Genomic DNA, 17,746 nt, shown 5'->3' with positions numbered 1-17,746 from the left:
GTGTGGGGTGGGTCAATGTGTTGTGCCTTGCAATGAAAGGTACCAACAACATGAAACACTACAATAAATGTCTCCTGGATGGATAGGAAGTCATTATCTCTACAGCAAAATGCCTGCTACACAAATTATTATTATAATTTCTTTTGTCTGCCTTTTATTAGTAATTATTTATTTATCTACTTACCTGACCATTTAGTAGTGTAAAATGTGTTATTGTTTGTGTGTGTTAATGTCCTTGTGATGTGTGCGTCTGTCAGCTAATTAAAAAAAAAAAAAAATCAACAAAAACCACGAGACAAAAAAAATAATTACATTGTCTCTCATCTTGTCTCGTCATCTCACTCATGATCTGTGCCATACCGTGGTGAGTGAGCTTTTGAACTAAACAGGGCTTGTCTACTTGTGTTTGTGTGTCATATGAATAATATACACTCGCCTAAAGGAATGTTAGGAACACCTGTTCAATTTCTCATAAATGCAATTATCTAATCAACCAAATCACATGGTAGTTGCTTCAATGCATTTAGGGGTGAGGTGCTGGTTGAGACAATCTCCTGAACTCCAAACTGAATGTCTGAATGGGAAAGAAAGGTGATTTGAGCAATTTTGAGCGTGGCTTCGTTGTTGGTTTCAGACGGGCCAGTCTGAGTATTTCACAATCTGCTCAGTTACTGGGATTTACACGCACAACCATTTCTAGGGTTTACAAAGAATGGTGTGAAAAGGGAAAAACATCCAGTATGCGGCAGTCCTGTGGGGGGAAATGCCTTGTTGATGCTAGAGGTCAGAGGAGAATGGGCCGACTGATTCAAGCCGATAGAAGAGCAACTGTGACTGAAATAACCACTTGTTACAACCGCGGTATGCAGCAAATCATTTGTGAAGCCACAACATGCACAACCTTGAGGCGGATGGGCTACAACAGCAGAAGACCCCACCGGGTACCACTCATCTCCACTAAAAATAGGAAAGAGAGGCTACAATTTGCATAACCTCACCAAAATTGGACGGTTGAAGACTGGAAAAATGTTGCCTGGTCTAATGAGTCTCGATTTCTGTTGAGACATTCAGATGGTAGAGTCAGAATTAGGCGTAAACAGAATGAGAACATGGATCCATCATGCCTTGTTACCACTGTGCAGGCTGGTGGTGGTGGTGGTGTAATGGTGTGGGGGATGTTTTCTTGGCACATTTTAGGCCCCTTAGTGCCAATTGGGCATTGTTTAAATGCCACGGCTTACCTGAGCATTGTTTCTGACCATCATGTCCATGTCCATCCCTTTATGACCACCACGCACCCATTCTCTGATGGCTACTTCCAGCAGGATAATGCACCATGTCACAAAGCTCGAATCATTTAAAATTGGTTTCTTGAACATGACAATGAGTTCACTGTACTAAAATGGCCCCCACAGTCACCAGATCTCAATACAATTAAACATCTTTGGGATGTGGTGGAACGGGAGCTTCGTGCCCTGGATGTGCATCCCACAAATCTCCATCAACTGCAAGATGCTATCCTATCAATATGGGCCAAAATTTCTAAAGAATGCTTTCAGCACCTTGTTGAATCGATGCCACGTAGAATTAAGGCAGTTCTGAAGGTGAAAGGGGGTCAAACACACTATTAGTATGGCATTCCTAATAACCCTTTAGGTGAGTGTATATGTGCCCCATACATGGAATCAGAGAGCCTACTATATGTAGTAAATGGAAAATCTCTACAGCAAAAGGCCAACCGCTACATGCATTTGGTTTGTTTCTACCATTTATTAGTAATGATTTAAACAATTTGTTTACTACTTACTAATTACCTGAACATTCATTATTGTGCAATATAGCATACAGAAAGTGAGGGACATTTTGGGGGGAAATAAGTGCTGCATTTTATCATTTAAACATGAGAGTTTTCATGAAAATTCTATAATCCAAGATGGCCGCCACCATATGACGTCATATTCAAATTATATGGGGGAATGTAATCCTTACATAACTTTTGGTCATCCTTAATATTTCTGCAATTCACAGAATCTATATTTTATAACTTTTAAGATATAGCCTTTTGAAATTAAGATGTCAAAATCGAAAGTTTTAGGAAAAAAACTCTGGCGCCTAAAGGGTTAATACCTTACAACAGAAAATTTGAAGGAGGCCAGGTAGGGGCTATGTCTTTTGGGGGATGGGGGGCTATAAAATAAGAAATTAAATTAAAAGGCATATTCAGTAGGGCTGGTAGAATAAAACGATGCATCGCGAATCAAGAAATGATTCAGAATCGATGTCATTAGTGTTTTCATTCGTACCTATCGCTGTTTTCTTTTCTCCTCCTCTCTCTCGCTACTCTCTCTCACTCCAGTTTTTCACAAGTTCATCAAACAACTTTGGTAAGAATATTTCATTAAGCACTGTGAGTAATGGCTTCTCCTGCTATTTTTATTTGCACCTCTTGCCACATGTACAGTTTATCTATCTCTGTCGCTGATGAGGGATTCACATGTGAAAAATGCAGGGAAATTGCTGACAGAGAAGATTTCAGAATTAGAGACGCATCCAAACTTTAATTGAGTACAATAAAAATGTTAGGGCTCTAGATACGGCTTTGGATGTGTCTAGCTCAGGGATTCCTGTACATTGTTAGGTTCCGGCAGAGCCCCTGAAGCAGGGCAACTGGGTTACAGTGAGGCAGCATAGTCATGGGTCAAAAAACCGCTCTTCTGTTCCGATCAAAACATTAAACAGGTTCTCCCCACTCAGTGATACACCCACTGAGAAACCTGATGAAAGTGCTCTAGTTACTGGCAACTCTATTGTACGGAACATGAATATTGAGACACCAGCCACCATAGTCAAATGTTTACCAGGAGCCAGAGCACCTGAAATCTTGGCAAATTTAAAAGTGCTGGCTAATGCTAAACGTAAATACAGTAAGATTGTTATTCATGCCGGCACTAAAGATGTTCGTCTTCGCCAGTTGGAAATCACTAAAAATAACATTAAAGAGGTGTGTGAACTTGCAAGCACGATGTCAGACACTCTAATATGCTCTGGTCCCCTCCCTGCTTACTGTGGTGACGAGATGCATAGCAGATTGTCATCACTCAATGGCTGGATGTCTAAGTGGGGCCCGCAGAATAACATAGGTTTCATAGTCAATTGAACAAGCTTTTGGGGCAGACCTGACCTGTAGAAAAGAGATGGTCTTCTTCCCTCCTGGGGTGGCGCCACTCTTCTCTCTAGAAATATGGCAAATAGTCTTAGTGTTTATACTTGACTAACTGGGGCCCAGGTCAGTAAGCAGACAAACTGGCTAAACCGACCGTCTGCTAGCTGACTCACGTCACAGAGGTCAGTTAATTCTCAGCACATAGAGACTCTTTCACCTAGATATCACACTATAGAGACTGTGTCTGTTCCCCGAACTAGAAAATACAAAAAATGTCCAAACCAAATTTAATTGAGGTTCAACAAACAAAAAACAGATGCAATACGGATAGACAAATGATAAAGCATGGCTTATTGAATATCAGATCCCTTTCTATGAAAACACTTTTTGCAAATAATATGATCACTGATCAAAATCTAGATGTGCGCTGTTTGAAAGAAACCTGGCTAAAACCTGATGATTACATAATTTTAAATGAGTCCACCCCCCAAGATTACTGTTATAAACATGAGCCGCATCCAAAAGGCAAAGGGGGGGGTGTTGCTTCAATTTATAACAATGTTTTCAGGATTTCTCAGAGGGAAGGCTTCAAGTATAACTCGTTTGAAGTAATGGTGCTTTATATAACATTATCCAGAGAAACAAATGTTAATGATAAATCCCTTGTGATGTTTGTACTGGCTACTGTATACAGGCCACCAGGGCACCATACAGACTCTATTAAAGAGTTTGGTGATTTTACATCTGAGTTAGCTCTGGCTGCAGATAAATTTTTAATAGTTGGTGATTTTAATATCCATGTTGATAATGAAAAAGATGCATTGGGATCAGCATTTATAGACATCAGATATAGATTTAAGTCAGGATTTAGACCATATCATAGTACTGAGATTGCTCTCCTTAGAGTTACAAATGACCTGCATCTAAACGTGGTTGCAATCTCTCTATTAGTTCTATTGGATCTTAGTGCTGCGTTTGACACTATTGATCACAACATTCTTTTGCATAGACTTGAAAACTTTGTTGGCATTAATGGAAGTGCATTAACATGGTTTAAATCGTACTTATATTACCGCCATCAATTCGTAGCAGTGAATGAAGAGGTATCATATCTATCACCGGTGCAGTATGGAGTACCTCAAGGCTCAGTACTGGGGCCACTACTCTTCACACTTTATAGGTTACCCTTGGGAACCTAGGTGTGCTATTTGATAGCAATCTTTCCTTAGAAAGCCACGTTTCTAGAATTTGTAAAACTGCATTTTTTCCATCTCAGAAATATATCTAAATTACAGCCTATGCTCTCAGTGTTAAAAGCAGAAATGTTAATCCATGCATTTATGACCTCAAGGTTAGATTATTGTGATGCTTTATTGGGTGGATGTTCTGCACGCTTAGTAAACAAACAGCTAGTCCAAAATGCAGCAGTGAGAGTTCTTGCTAGAACCAGGAAGTATGACCATATTAGCCTGGTCCTGTCAACACTGCACTGACTCCCTATCAAACATTAGGGGTGCTCCGATCACGATCGGCCGATCGTTATGCGTATCTCCTCAGTAAAGCCGGTTTTCTAATCAGCGGTTAATTCCATCAGGTGCGTGATTTCTCATAGAGCAGCTGTTACTACACAGAGCCGTTGTTAATAGAGAAGATGCGCAAATCACGTTGATTTTCAGCGTTTATTGGCCCATCTTCTCAGTTAACAACGGCTCTGTGTAGTAACAGCTGCTCTATGTGAAATCACGCACCTGATGGAATTAACCGCTGATTAAAAAACCGGCTTTACTGACGAGATGCGCATTAACGATCGGCCGATCGTGATCGGAGCACCCCTACCAAACATCGTATAGATTTAAAAATATTGCTTATTACTTATAAAGCCCTGAATGGTTTAGCACCTCAGTATTTGAATGAGCTCCTGTTACATTATAATCCTCCACGTCTGCTGCGTTCTCAAAACGTAGGCGATTTGATAATACCTAAAAATATCAAAATCAACTGCGGGCAGTAGATCCTTTTCCTATTTGGCGCCTAAACTCTGGAATAACCTACCTAACATTGTTCGGGAGGATGACACACTCTTGCAGTTTAAATCTACACGCTCTTGCAGTTTAAACCCTAACAATTCACAATTTTTACAATAGTGCTCTCATTATGAAGTTAGCCTATATGACATTAGTTATTAATGTTCTGCATTTCTGTTTTGAGCTGCGTGCTGAAGATAACCAGTAGAGTGACGCATTTGATACGTTTTTAATCAATGGGATTAAACTCATAATTTAATGTAGAATACACTTCGTTATTTATACAACATAACGTTAATATTAGGACTAATATGCTTGCTATCTGCAAAAAGAGCCCGAATGCTCATGAACGTGTCTGTGCGGCTCTGAATGCGAACTCCTTTTGTCGATGCGTTCTTCATGAAACAATGTGCAGAAACACGGCAGCTAAACTCAAAAAATTCAAAGCATTTTATTATAATTGTGTTCTGATTATAATGGTATGGGTGTGACAGTCCAGTCATGGTTAATAATATTCTGCATTGTAGCTTGTCCTGCTTGCACTGTTCCCTGAAGAGATATCACCGTAGTACTTACTACAATGAAGCGCTTGACTCAAAACCAAATGCATTTTATATCAGATTAATAATATATCCACGATACACTGGCTGAAATGGTTTGAAATCACTTGCACCCTACCTCTTGGAGACTTTAATATCCATGTTAATTCTCCCACTAGTCATTATACTACAGAATTATTACAACTTCTTGATACACTCAATCTCAGACAACTTGTGACAGTCCCAAAAGGGCACATACTGGACCTCATTATAACAAATTTTCCTGTTAACAATGTTCATGTACATGATTTAGGCATATCATAATGCCATATCATTAGACTTTTCATTCTTAACCTCACCCAACAAGCCTAATCACAAAATCTGCTTTCACAAAACAAAAGAAATTAACCCTGAAAGCCTGTCTTACGACCTACAAAACCTGGCCATATCCGCCCATCACTCTTCTCCTGATGCACTTGTCGATCATTACAATACCGGACTGCAAGAGATACTTGATGCCCATGCACCCCTCAAGACACGGACTGTAACATTTACACGCTCTGCTCTGTGGTACACTGGTGTGCTGCGTAGACAAAAGGCGGCTGGGAGGGTCCTTGAGAGACGCTACGTTGCCTCTGGGCTGACTGTCCATAAAACTGCTTATAGAGAGCACCAAAGATCATATTCCAAATTACTCAGCCAGGCACGATCACAATACTATTCCAACATCATTAACAATAATCCAGGAAATTCAAAACAGCTCTTTAAAACAATAAATCATCTTCTCAGTCCACCAACCCTTAGGCAAAATAACAGTACAGACGATCAGTGCAATAAATTCCTTGATTCTTTCATCACAAAAATAACTACCATCCGTTCTAACTTAACACCCAGCAATGTCATTCCATCCATCCCCTCAACCTCAGCACCAGCATTCTCTCATTTCATTCTCCCCACACACAGACAGGTTGAGACTCTCATACACAGTATGAGACCCTCAACGTTCTCACTGGACCCCTTTCCCACTGCTCTGATCAAATCAAATATGACTTTCCTAAGCCCTCTCAACACCACCATTATAAACTCTTCCCTGCAATTAGAGGTGTGAACCTACACTGGTCTCACGGTTCGGTTCGATTACGATTATCAAGTCATCGATTCAGTTCGATTCGATTATCTCGATGCATCACGATGCATTGATAATGCACTGCATCCTTATTTTTAAATTTTGCTTCACATGTATACAATTTTGTCAATAAATACAAGCAGTCAGATATATGAACTGAACCTTTAATTTTACCTGAAACACGCTTCTTGAATGTATCAAACATCAAATAAAACTCAAGTCTAGGCACAGAAGACAACAGCAGCATTAGATTAGAACACACAAATGTAAGTACTAAAAGTGCATAATGCAGGGAGTGTACTTAAATACTTATATAGTGTAGTGTACTTTCTTGTAAAACAACATTTAAATATTGACAAATGTATAAACATGAAATTAAATTACAAACCAAAATAAACAAGAGGCAAAACCTAATTCAATATAATCAATATACAAAAAACTAAATATGCACTTCAGCAGTGTTTCGGATTCTGCCCAAAAGCCTGGAGAGCGCGCCCACTTTAAGCACGCGCTGGGATGCCAGATTCAGCGTATGCGCGAAGCATGTTACGTGAGGGAATTTTCCGAATTGAGCTGCAGCGATCATGTTCTACGCATTATCTGTTACAAGCACTACATCCTTATGTGATAGCTGCCATTCATCCACGACATGAGACAGTAGCTCTGCCAGATGAGCACCCGTGTGAGACTCATAAACGGCTTTCGTTTGCAGCACATGAGACAAAATCTTCCAGCCATCGCTAATGTAATGTGCCGTTTTCCACTACAGAAAAGGACCGTATATCCTTTGCAATAGAAGATGACACTGCTCTGGTAATTCTCTGCCCTCTCACTGAGTTTGGCGGCAACGTTGATATAAGTTGATCAATTTTTGGCTGAGCTGAGCTGGATCCAAAATGGCACTGACAGGCGTTTGCAGCTCGGCGTGAAAACGACTGACGTGGTTTCTCATGTTGGTGGTATTACCCCCTGCATATTTATTTTTGCGTGACATGATTTGCACACAGCGTGTGTCTTGTCAAGGTCGGGCTTACCGTGTTGTTGATAAAAGCCGAAATGTGCCCAAATGTCGGCTTTTAAAGTGGTTGGAGCATTTTTTTATTGCACGCTCAGGCGTTTTGCCTCCCTCTGCCATTGTATGCCGCGACTAAGTACGCGGTGCTGACGTCAGAAATGCATCAGTACATTATAACCGGTTATGGGCTATTACTGAACCGAAACCGAATCGTCCTCATCTGCATCGCGATGCACCGTAGAAACGATTAATTTTGACACCCCTACCTGCAATCTGGCCATTTTCCAATCTCTCTGAAAACTGCACTTATCAACCCTCGGCTTAAGAAACCCTCCCTCGATCCTGATGTTTTATCAAATTACTGGCCCATTTCTAACCTCCCATTTCTCTCTAAAGTCACTGAAAAAGTCATTGTCACCCAAATCCACAATCACCTCCACTCACACAGTCTCTATGAAAAATTCCAGTCTGGTTTCCGCTCCGCCCATAGTCAGGGTCACAAACGATCTACTTGTGGCCGCTGACCAGGGCTCTCCATCCCTTCTCCTGCTCTTGGACCTCTCAGCCGCCTTCGACACTGTTGACCACGCCATCCTTCTCCACCGTCTGCAACACTTCATCGGCATTTCACACACAGTATTTCAGTGGTTTCAGTCCTACCTGACTGATAGAGTTGAGTATGTGGCCCTGGGGGGGCCAGGTCGAGGCCCCACACAGTCACATGTGGAGTGCCTCAGGGTTCGGTCCTCGACCCCACCCTTTTCTCCATTTATATGCTTCCCCTTGGCCACATCATAAGTAGGCATGTATACATCATCACTCCCCACTCTAACTGCCTGCCTGGAGGAGACAAAGTCATTGATGACTGACAACTTCCTTCAGCTAAACAGCTCCAAAACTGAAGGTCTCCTCATTGGGACCCCACACCAACTCTGATCCTCCACCCTGACCATTTACTCATTTGCTGGCCATGACATTTCTCTCACATCCTCTATAACAAACTTGGGGGTTTGATTTGACCCCCACCTATCATTTAACACTCACATCCAACTTATCTGTAAGACTGCATTCTTCCATCTCCGGAACATCTCCAAACTCCGCCCCTCCCTCTCCTTTTCCGATTCAGAGAAGCTGGTTCATGCCTTTGTCTCCTCAAGGCTCGACTACTGCAATGCACTCCTCATCGGGATCCCTGCAGAGACTGCAGTACATTCAGAACTGCACTGCCAAGGTTCTGATGAGGGTGCATAAATCTGAGCACATCACACCCATCCTTCATAAACTTCACTGGCTTCCTGTTAAGTTCAGGATTGAGTATAAGATATGTCTCCTGACCTATCAGTGTGTCCGCGGCAGCGCACCAGTGTACCTCCAAGACTAGGGATGGGCGTTTTCCGCAAATATCACATTCGAATATTTGAGCTCACAAAAAACGAATATTCGAATATTCGTTTTATTTAAATTAAGTTTAATAAGACAGCAATATTTTTCAGCAAAATTTATTGTTTCCGTCATTTTTGAACAAGCTTATACACAATAAGCTTGAACATTGCGCTACATCGTGTTTTGTAGCTGAAAACCTTTAACAATGTGTGCAAACAAACAAAAAAGTAAAGATTAAAAGCAACAAAAAAAAAAGTGAACAAAGAAAAAACTTAAATAAAGCAGCCTGCAGCAATTAGGCTATTGTACAGACCCTAGCCTAAATTTAACTTGGAAACTTTTAAACTGTCTGCAAATCTTTTTTTTTTCTATTGTTTTACATGTTCTTGTTCATTTGTAAATTGTGAGGTCCCGGAACAAAACGAGGTAACGGATCAGGTATGTAATTTCAGGAGGGAGAGGTAACGGAACATTCGTGCAATCACATTGCTGGACCAGTTTAAGTGAATTTAAGAGCGTGCACCAGCTGCATTTAGGGTCTGTAAGGTCATGAAAATGCCATGCAATTTTAAAACAACAATTACCAGGCCTAAAAACATTTTGAAAAAGTTGTGGAATTTTATTTTTCAAATCTCTGTGTAATAGTTATATTTAATCAGGTCCTACATTTCTGTTGTTTTAATAATTCTCGCAGCTTTCAAGTTTATAATGAGGTAAATCCCTGCATTTATTCAACATAGCTTGTAGGTTTGAATTATCGCGATATACGGGTATTGACGATAACCGTGATATTCAAATACACAATTATCGATATCATGTTAATTTAGTGTATGAGGATATACCGGTATTAGTGATAACCGCAATATTTAAAATGAACAGTTCTCTTATGATGACATCCCTTACGAAAATTAACCATGGTTTTACTACAAATAAAACCAAAAAACCATGGTTACTGTAGTTAAACCATGGTAACCACAAATTAACCATGGTTTTGCTATATTAACCATAGTTTAACCATGGTATTTGTAGTAAATCTGTGGTTTTACAAATGGCAGTCAATACGCCAAAAAACCATGGGTTACTACAGTTTTACTATAATAAAACCATGGTTATTTTTCGTAAGGGATAACATGTAATACTTGGTAACAATACCTGGTTGAGTGCCCAGGTGGCAGTATCGTGCCTTAACTCTGACACCTGTCACACAGGAAGAAGAAGCAGCACTCCCAGCTACTCTGAGGAGAGCTGTGTTCATCAGAGTAAGTTGTTATTATTTTACTAGTCATAGACTGGGAAATATTATATAACCTATTAACAGCGGTTTTCTGTGTTCATATACTTAAGTAAAGGGTGATTATTTTAATAAGTACTGCGTTTTCTTTACTCATCTTATTTTTGTATTTGCAATCAATACGGCCTGTGCGTAGTAACACTTTATTTCTTTCTTTGTTGAAATCTATGAACCGTTACACGATTAAAATGGATCTTGAAAAACTGAGCGACCACATTGCTACATTAAACTCTGTAAAATGTTAAGTTGGTCACAGTGCCATGCACTTAATACCTCATCTGTGGTCATTCTTCAATAAGGTTCATTAGTTAACATTAGTTAATTACATTAGTTAACATATATAAATAACATAAATAATAATGAACAATATTTCCACAGCATTTATTAATCTTAGTTCATGTTAATTTCAGCATTGTTTAATTTTCATTGCATTGTTAAAATCACAAGTTGTGTTTGTAAACATTAATGTAATATGAACATTAAATAACTTGATTTTTATTAACATTAACAAAGATTAATAAATTGTGTAATAAATGTATTGTTCATTGTTGATTCATGTTCGTTAATACATTAATGTTAACAAATGGCATCTTATTGTAAAGTGTTACCATTAATATTTATTCATCATACCGTTGAACTTGACAGTATTTTCTCTCTTGTTATTTCATAAGAGCTTCAAAGAAGACGGAGAAAAGCCAGAGTCCTGTGCCCTGCGTTTATCAGTATCAATATTATTGGTAAAAAATAATTTGACTGATATCTTCCCCACCCCAAGGTTTCTACAGATATCACGATATATCGAAATCGTGAATTCTTATGGCCACAATAACCGTGATTTGAAAAATCTAATATCGTGACAGCCCTAGTTTGAATAATAAAATAAATCCACACAAACAAGATTCAATCAGTCATTCGAAACCATAAACTCTCTCGGAGCGCTCTTCTCATCAGCGCATCTTGTCTGCACTTCAGCTTAGTTTTTCTTGTTGTTTAGTAAACTTGGCCAGTGTCTCGTGATATAAACGATAAAGCGCTTATCCACAGGATATTCAAAACTTACAAAAGTATATTGGCTAGATGTTAAATAACGTACTTCTCCAGTCTTCAAACACACAAAGACATAAGCCTTTACAGACATAGTGTTTGAGTAAAGATAATGCTGTACTATTCAAACAGTTATTTGTTTACCCTTGCTTTGCGAATAAGCGGAGATCTGTCTCCTCCAGACTGTGTGCGCGCGTCAATTTGAGTGGAGGCGGGGTGAAGTGATGAGGTTTCGCTTAGAGCTTGAGGATCCAATGGCATTATGAAGTTTTACTGACATCTGGTGGAATACATGGCTCCAGCAAGAACTGTTCCCACTCATTGCCGTTGCACTCACTCACACATTGCCGGTGTCAGAACACCAGATCCTCTTCATCGTTGGTAGTGGCGGCTGCATCCGCGCCACTCTGATAATGAAAATGCTCTGATAATGTTCCAAAAAGAAATTTTTCTTACTTCTCTCATGTTTTCGTTGAGGAACCTGAGACGTTTGTGCCGAGGGTCTAGGGCGGACATGAGAAGAAAACTTTTCCCTGCATTCTCCAAGTAAGCAGTGTTTATTTGTTGCTTGAGATATGCCGCAACAATGTTCTTAAATTCTTTCTTTTTCTGTGATTCTCCACAGCATATTTGAAGCACTGTAAAAGGCCGCACTTCTTATTCATTCATTAATTCTTTTTTGCTTACAGACATTTCCAAATATGCGGTAGAGAATCACAGAAAGTGACCGAATTAGGTTTTATTGTGTTTTTTTTTTTTTTTTTACGGCAAGCAAAAATATAACAGAATTAGAATCATTTATATTTATCGAATAATTACAGCAGAATGAATATTCGAATGTTCGACTTTCTGTGCACACCCCTATCCAAGACCTCATCAAAAGGCAAAACCCAACCCAACATCTCCGTTCCACTGATAGCCACCAACTCCAGGTCCCCAAGTCCAAACTTCGCACTATGGGAGATAGGGCCTTCCAGGTGGCTGCGCCTCGACTGTGGAATACCCTCACCAACCACCTAAGGATGCCACAATCTATTGAGGTTTTTAAAAATAATCTAAAGACTCACTTATTTTTTATTGCATTTTCTTAATATAATTCTGTTTTATTGCTGTTTTTGACTGTTTTTATGTTCAGTTTTTTATCTGTGCAGCTGTAGCACTTTGAGATGTGTTCTTCATGTGCAAAGTGCAATATAAATAAAATGTATTATTATTATTATTATTATTACCTGATTGAAAAATCCAGTCTCTGCCTCTGTCAGTTTTAGTCTTGGTAAAGTTTTAAATCCCTATACAACATAAATCTATAGGGGTGGTTGGGTTTATTCACAAACTTATTATATTAATTTGAAGCTTCTTTCTTGTCAGATTCTTATTCATGGCTTTATCATTATAGGCTGCATATTACCTTTTTGGGAGAAAACCACATGTTCTATGTGAAATCAGACATTTGAGCGCTCACATATAGTCAGAATGTCATAATCATAACAGCCTGCGAATATTCGACTGGGAGATTGGTTGTCGAATCAGGCTCCTCGAATCGAATCGTTGACTATTTGGGGTCATCCCTAGTGGTAGTATATGTTTTTATTCATAAATTGTAAAATATGCCCACTAACGAAGATAAGGTAATGTAAGAAAGTAGTTAGAAGTAGCTTTTGTATTAGATAATTTATAAATTAACTAATAACAATTTTGTGTGTATTTAATTTGCTGTACATTTACCTTTGTATACATGTAATTATACAATCAAATTTGATTGGTCAAGTGGTATTCCATATAAATATTTAGTGCAACAGCATTAGGACTTTTGATGTTTCTTAAATTTATGCCATAAGCAAACACAATCTCTCCAGATCAGCAGATCATTAGATAATTATATCAGACTCACTTCTCTCCTTGAAGTTTGTTGGTTTTCACAATCAAATCCTGGGTTTGTTCTTTGGCTGCCTGTTGACACAAAACATGGAAGCTGAGTTATGGGAAAAGAGCATGCTGGCCCTTCAACTATATAAATTTAAATTTATTTTTTCAATCCCTTGAAATGCTTTTCAAGCTTTTGAGGTCTGTAATCTTTGGTAGGCTGCTAATAATTCAAGTAAAGAAATTATGATTTTCCAAAAGAGAAATATGCTAAATAAATGCATACATGCATAATTACCTTCAACCTGTTGGTCATTTCTTCACAGCAGGAGCTCATGGCCTGAACATCTTCATGAACGCTCTCTAGTTCCTGAAGCAGAAAGACATACTCAAGTCTTATATTGCAGTAGAAGTTCACTTGTGATGCAAAGGTTGAATGCAAAATGTTTATTGTGTAAACCACCTCAACATCATCATCTTTATAATTATTTAGATGCTTTTTTTTTTTTTACAAAGCCACATATCAGCATTATTTTATTATTGTTAATATACAACTATAGCTTTTGTTAATATTTTACATTTGTTAATTTTTTTATAGTTTTTATTTGAATATTAGTTAAAGTCTTGATTCATTGCGTTGTGTGCTTTTTATATATATTTCTCTTTAGCTTTCATTTATATTTATTTATTTCAGTTTTAGTAAATTTAGTATTTCAACTTATCTGTTGTATATTTTAATATATAGTGAAATGTTACTTTTTTATTAATAGATTTTTTTTTCTGGAGATTTTGATGTATAGGGTGATCAAAAGAACATAATTTGAAATATTTATTGTAACAATGTAAATGTTTTTATAAGCTCAAATAAGCTATTTATTAAAAAAAAAGTTATTGCCAACCCAAACCAAATAGTTTCCAGTGTTTGCTAGAGTACAGAAGTGAAATGCATAAATAGACTTTGTAATTTAAATATAATATACCTTATAAGATGTTGACAAGTACTAAAATTACTAAAACTGAAATAAATATAAATGAAAGCTAAATATAAATTTAAAAACAAAAACTTACAAAAAACTCACAACAAAATTAAGACTTCAACTAAAATTAAAATAAAAACTATAAAATATAAACTTTCAAAATATAATAGTATTTTTTGATTATTTAACAGTCTCACAAGCATTTTATGTAATATAACAGGATGATTTTAAATATACATATACATACTGCTTTTTAAATATACACTTTTGAGCTCCTGTATAGAACCGTCATTCTGAATTTACCTCTGTCACTTCTTGAAATATCCGTACAAACTCTTCATTGATGGAAAGGCTGCGTCTCTCTATGTCTCCTCGGAGGTTCCTCCTGGTTCTCAGGCTGTTCTCAGTGAAAAACACAGAGAGAGATTTCAACGCTTCCAGCATCTCCTAGAAAGAAACAAAATAAGGAGATAAGTGAAGAAACTGCATGTTACCTATGAACATCAGAAGACATAACTGCATTAAAAAAATTATAATAATAATAATAATAATAATTCTTTACATTTATATAGCGCTTTTCTAGACACTCAAAGCGCTTTACATAGACAGGGGGTATCTCCTCATCTACCACCAGTGTGCAGCATCCACCTGGATGATGCGACGGCAGCCATATTAAGCCAGAACGCCCACCACACACCAGCTTACTGGTGGAGAGGAGACAGAGTGATGAAGCCAATCAGTAGATATGGGGATTGTTAGGAGGCCATGATGGTCAGAGACCAATGGGCGAATTTAGCCAGGATAATGCATGTTCTGATCAAAATAATATTACTGCAAACACCTTCACCAATAAATGTACTATAGTAGTACAATGGTACAGTACAGCGATGGTATGGCAATTGTTGGTTGTTCGTTAAAGACTAATGTTCAAAAGCTGATTCTTTTAATGTTTTTGAAAGAAGTCTCCTAAGCTGCATTTATCCAATCAACGATACAGTAAAACAGCAATATCATGAAACATTATTTACATTTTAAAGAACTGTTTTCTGTTTTATTATAGTTAAAATTTTATTATTCAAAATTATTTAAATATTTTTTTTTTTTCAGTGTCACATAACCCTTCAGAAATAATTTTAATATGCTGATCTGATGCTGAAGAAACATAAGAAAGTAACTTTACTGACCCTTACCATAGGCTACATTATATGGCACCATGATTTATGTTTGGAAAAAGAAAAAAACATGACATTACCATTGTAACATGTCTAAAAAAAAACATCATAATATCATGCTTCTCCACGTACTAAAAAACCAAAAACAAAACAAACTACAAATATTTTTTCAGACATGAAACACGGAAGTACCATATATTCTTTATTTTAGTACCTTTTATTTTAGTACCATAAAAACACCTAGTACAAGAATTTCAGTACGTTTTACTTAAAAGTATTATAAATGGGTTAGACAAAATTGTTGACAACTGGGAAATATTCAATATTTCTTTATTATTTACTTCCAACCCTCTTACAATAGATTTATGCAACTTTTGATTTTTCCTTCCAAATCTATCCTCAGTGGTTTGATAATAGTCAAACCCAGTGATTAATCTGGCCGGGCTAGATGTTGAAGTTCATTTTGGTGCTCAAAATTTCCAGGTTTTATTATCATGGCATCTTTTTTTTCTCAATTTAGCATTAATGTCTGTGATTACATGTTTAGCAATTAGTGTTCTTTCTTGGATGTTGAATTTACATCATTCAATAAATTCAGTTTTGGGGGGAAATCAGGGTCTTCTCTTCAATGTGATTACTGAGGTTTGCTGTCACTTTGCTGCAGTAGTTCTGTGTTGTTCGGGCACAATCCTTATCGTTTACTTTTCACCCACTATTCCTTTATAATGAAGTCTTGCCAAGGTTTTTGTACATAGTCTTAATCGTATTCTTAAAACGAAGTTACATAAGCTCAGGCTAAACGGGCTTCCAAGATATGCCTTTCTTTTTTCTTTTTTTTTTTGGAAGCCTGACAAGTTTCCTATTTCACCCATGGTGTTTACTAAGTACTTCTGAACAACCTTTACTACACGGAAATACAACCTAGAGAATATAGACAATGAAAAGTTATTAAAATATAATAATAAGAATTGAGCCCCTGAAGAGTTACCATGTTATAACATAAACGTGTACCAATGTAGTTTTCTGTTAGGGTTTGACATGCAGAACACCCCACTACTGAAATATTATTTACCATTATTTTTAATAAAATATAATATCATGGTACATTTTGGCACTTATCCTATCTCTAATTGAGGACGGTTATATCATGCATGTTTGAATCTGAGACACGTTACTGCAAAACATTTTAATGAAAAATTGTATGTGCAATTTAATATACAAATTAATGACTCGGAAATTATTTATTTATTTGTCGGTATTATTATTATTAGTAGTAGTAGTAGTATAAGCATTACTAATTTCGTGCAAACAATCTGTAGTGTCAGGTGCACCACGATCTAAGAAGTTAGCAAATGCGAACAGACTGTCACAAACCTTATCATTGTCCAACCTGGTCTCCAGGATCTTGTTGAGTTTTCTGGATAGAGGGTTGTTGGGCTGTGAGGACGCATTCCCGCTGTTGTTAGAGGTGTTAAGGTTTGAAGCATCAATTGACAGCTCTGCTTTAGTCTCTGCCATTATCAACGTCCACGTCAACCTCCAGGAAGCTGTTTTGAGTAACAAGCAAAAACGTCCCACTGCAACAACCAGAGGTTGACACATTAGTTCCGCGCTTCGAGCTGTTGCCGTTAGCGCAAAAAAAAAAAAAAACTAAAATATCCATATATATATATAATATGATAATGACAACGATATAATATAATAATAATTATTATTATATCATTTATATTGTTTATAGTCCATTATTAAATATATTTTAAATAAAACATTTTAGGGTTATTACTTGGTTTAGCAGTTTTATGTTTTTAACTGTATAAATACGTATGTGGGTCAGGTTTTGCATAAATGCAGGGAACAAATATTGTGCATAAAGATAGGATAATATTGTCACCATAAAGGTAAAACCTGAAATTACCTAGGTTGTGGGGAGACTATAATAGAGATGCAGAAAGATTTTCTCAATATAAAAAATAAAATAAAAAAGGAGACATAAGCAGTAAAAGTCAACAGAAGGTCTCAAACATCAAACAAAAAAGCACATGTAAGCAGTGACAATACTTGCTGTCAGTTTAATTCCCCAACCAATGGCAGCCATAACTGCCGTTAAAATGCAACAAATCACTTCAAACCAGTGCCTTGGCATTAACTT

At 37.4% G+C, this 17,746-nt stretch overlaps 1 protein-coding gene across 1 annotated transcript in view; it reads right to left on the bottom strand.

Moving 5' to 3' along the window:
• The window catches only part of cog6 (component of oligomeric golgi complex 6), a 67,821-nt gene extending 50,653 nt beyond the window's left edge, over positions 1–17,168 (bottom strand). The window contains exons 1-4 of the mRNA XM_052576095.1: positions 16,972–17,168; positions 14,729–14,872; positions 13,747–13,818; positions 13,477–13,535 (exon numbers count right to left, since the gene is read on the bottom strand). Coding sequence (XP_052432055.1) covers positions 13,477–13,535; positions 13,747–13,818; positions 14,729–14,872; positions 16,972–17,115 — 419 coding nt within the window. The 5' untranslated portion in view covers positions 17,116–17,168. The remainder of the gene's footprint in view (positions 1–13,476; positions 13,536–13,746; positions 13,819–14,728; positions 14,873–16,971) is intronic.
• Positions 17,169–17,746: the final 578 nt, after the last annotated feature.

Source organism: Carassius gibelio, chromosome B15 (genome assembly GCF_023724105.1).
Source record: "Carassius gibelio isolate Cgi1373 ecotype wild population from Czech Republic chromosome B15, carGib1.2-hapl.c, whole genome shotgun sequence".
NCBI lineage: Eukaryota > Metazoa > Chordata > Actinopteri > Cypriniformes > Cyprinidae > Carassius > Carassius gibelio.
The sequence above is the reverse complement of the archived record's forward strand: the minus strand, read 5'-3'. Positions and strand labels throughout refer to the sequence as shown.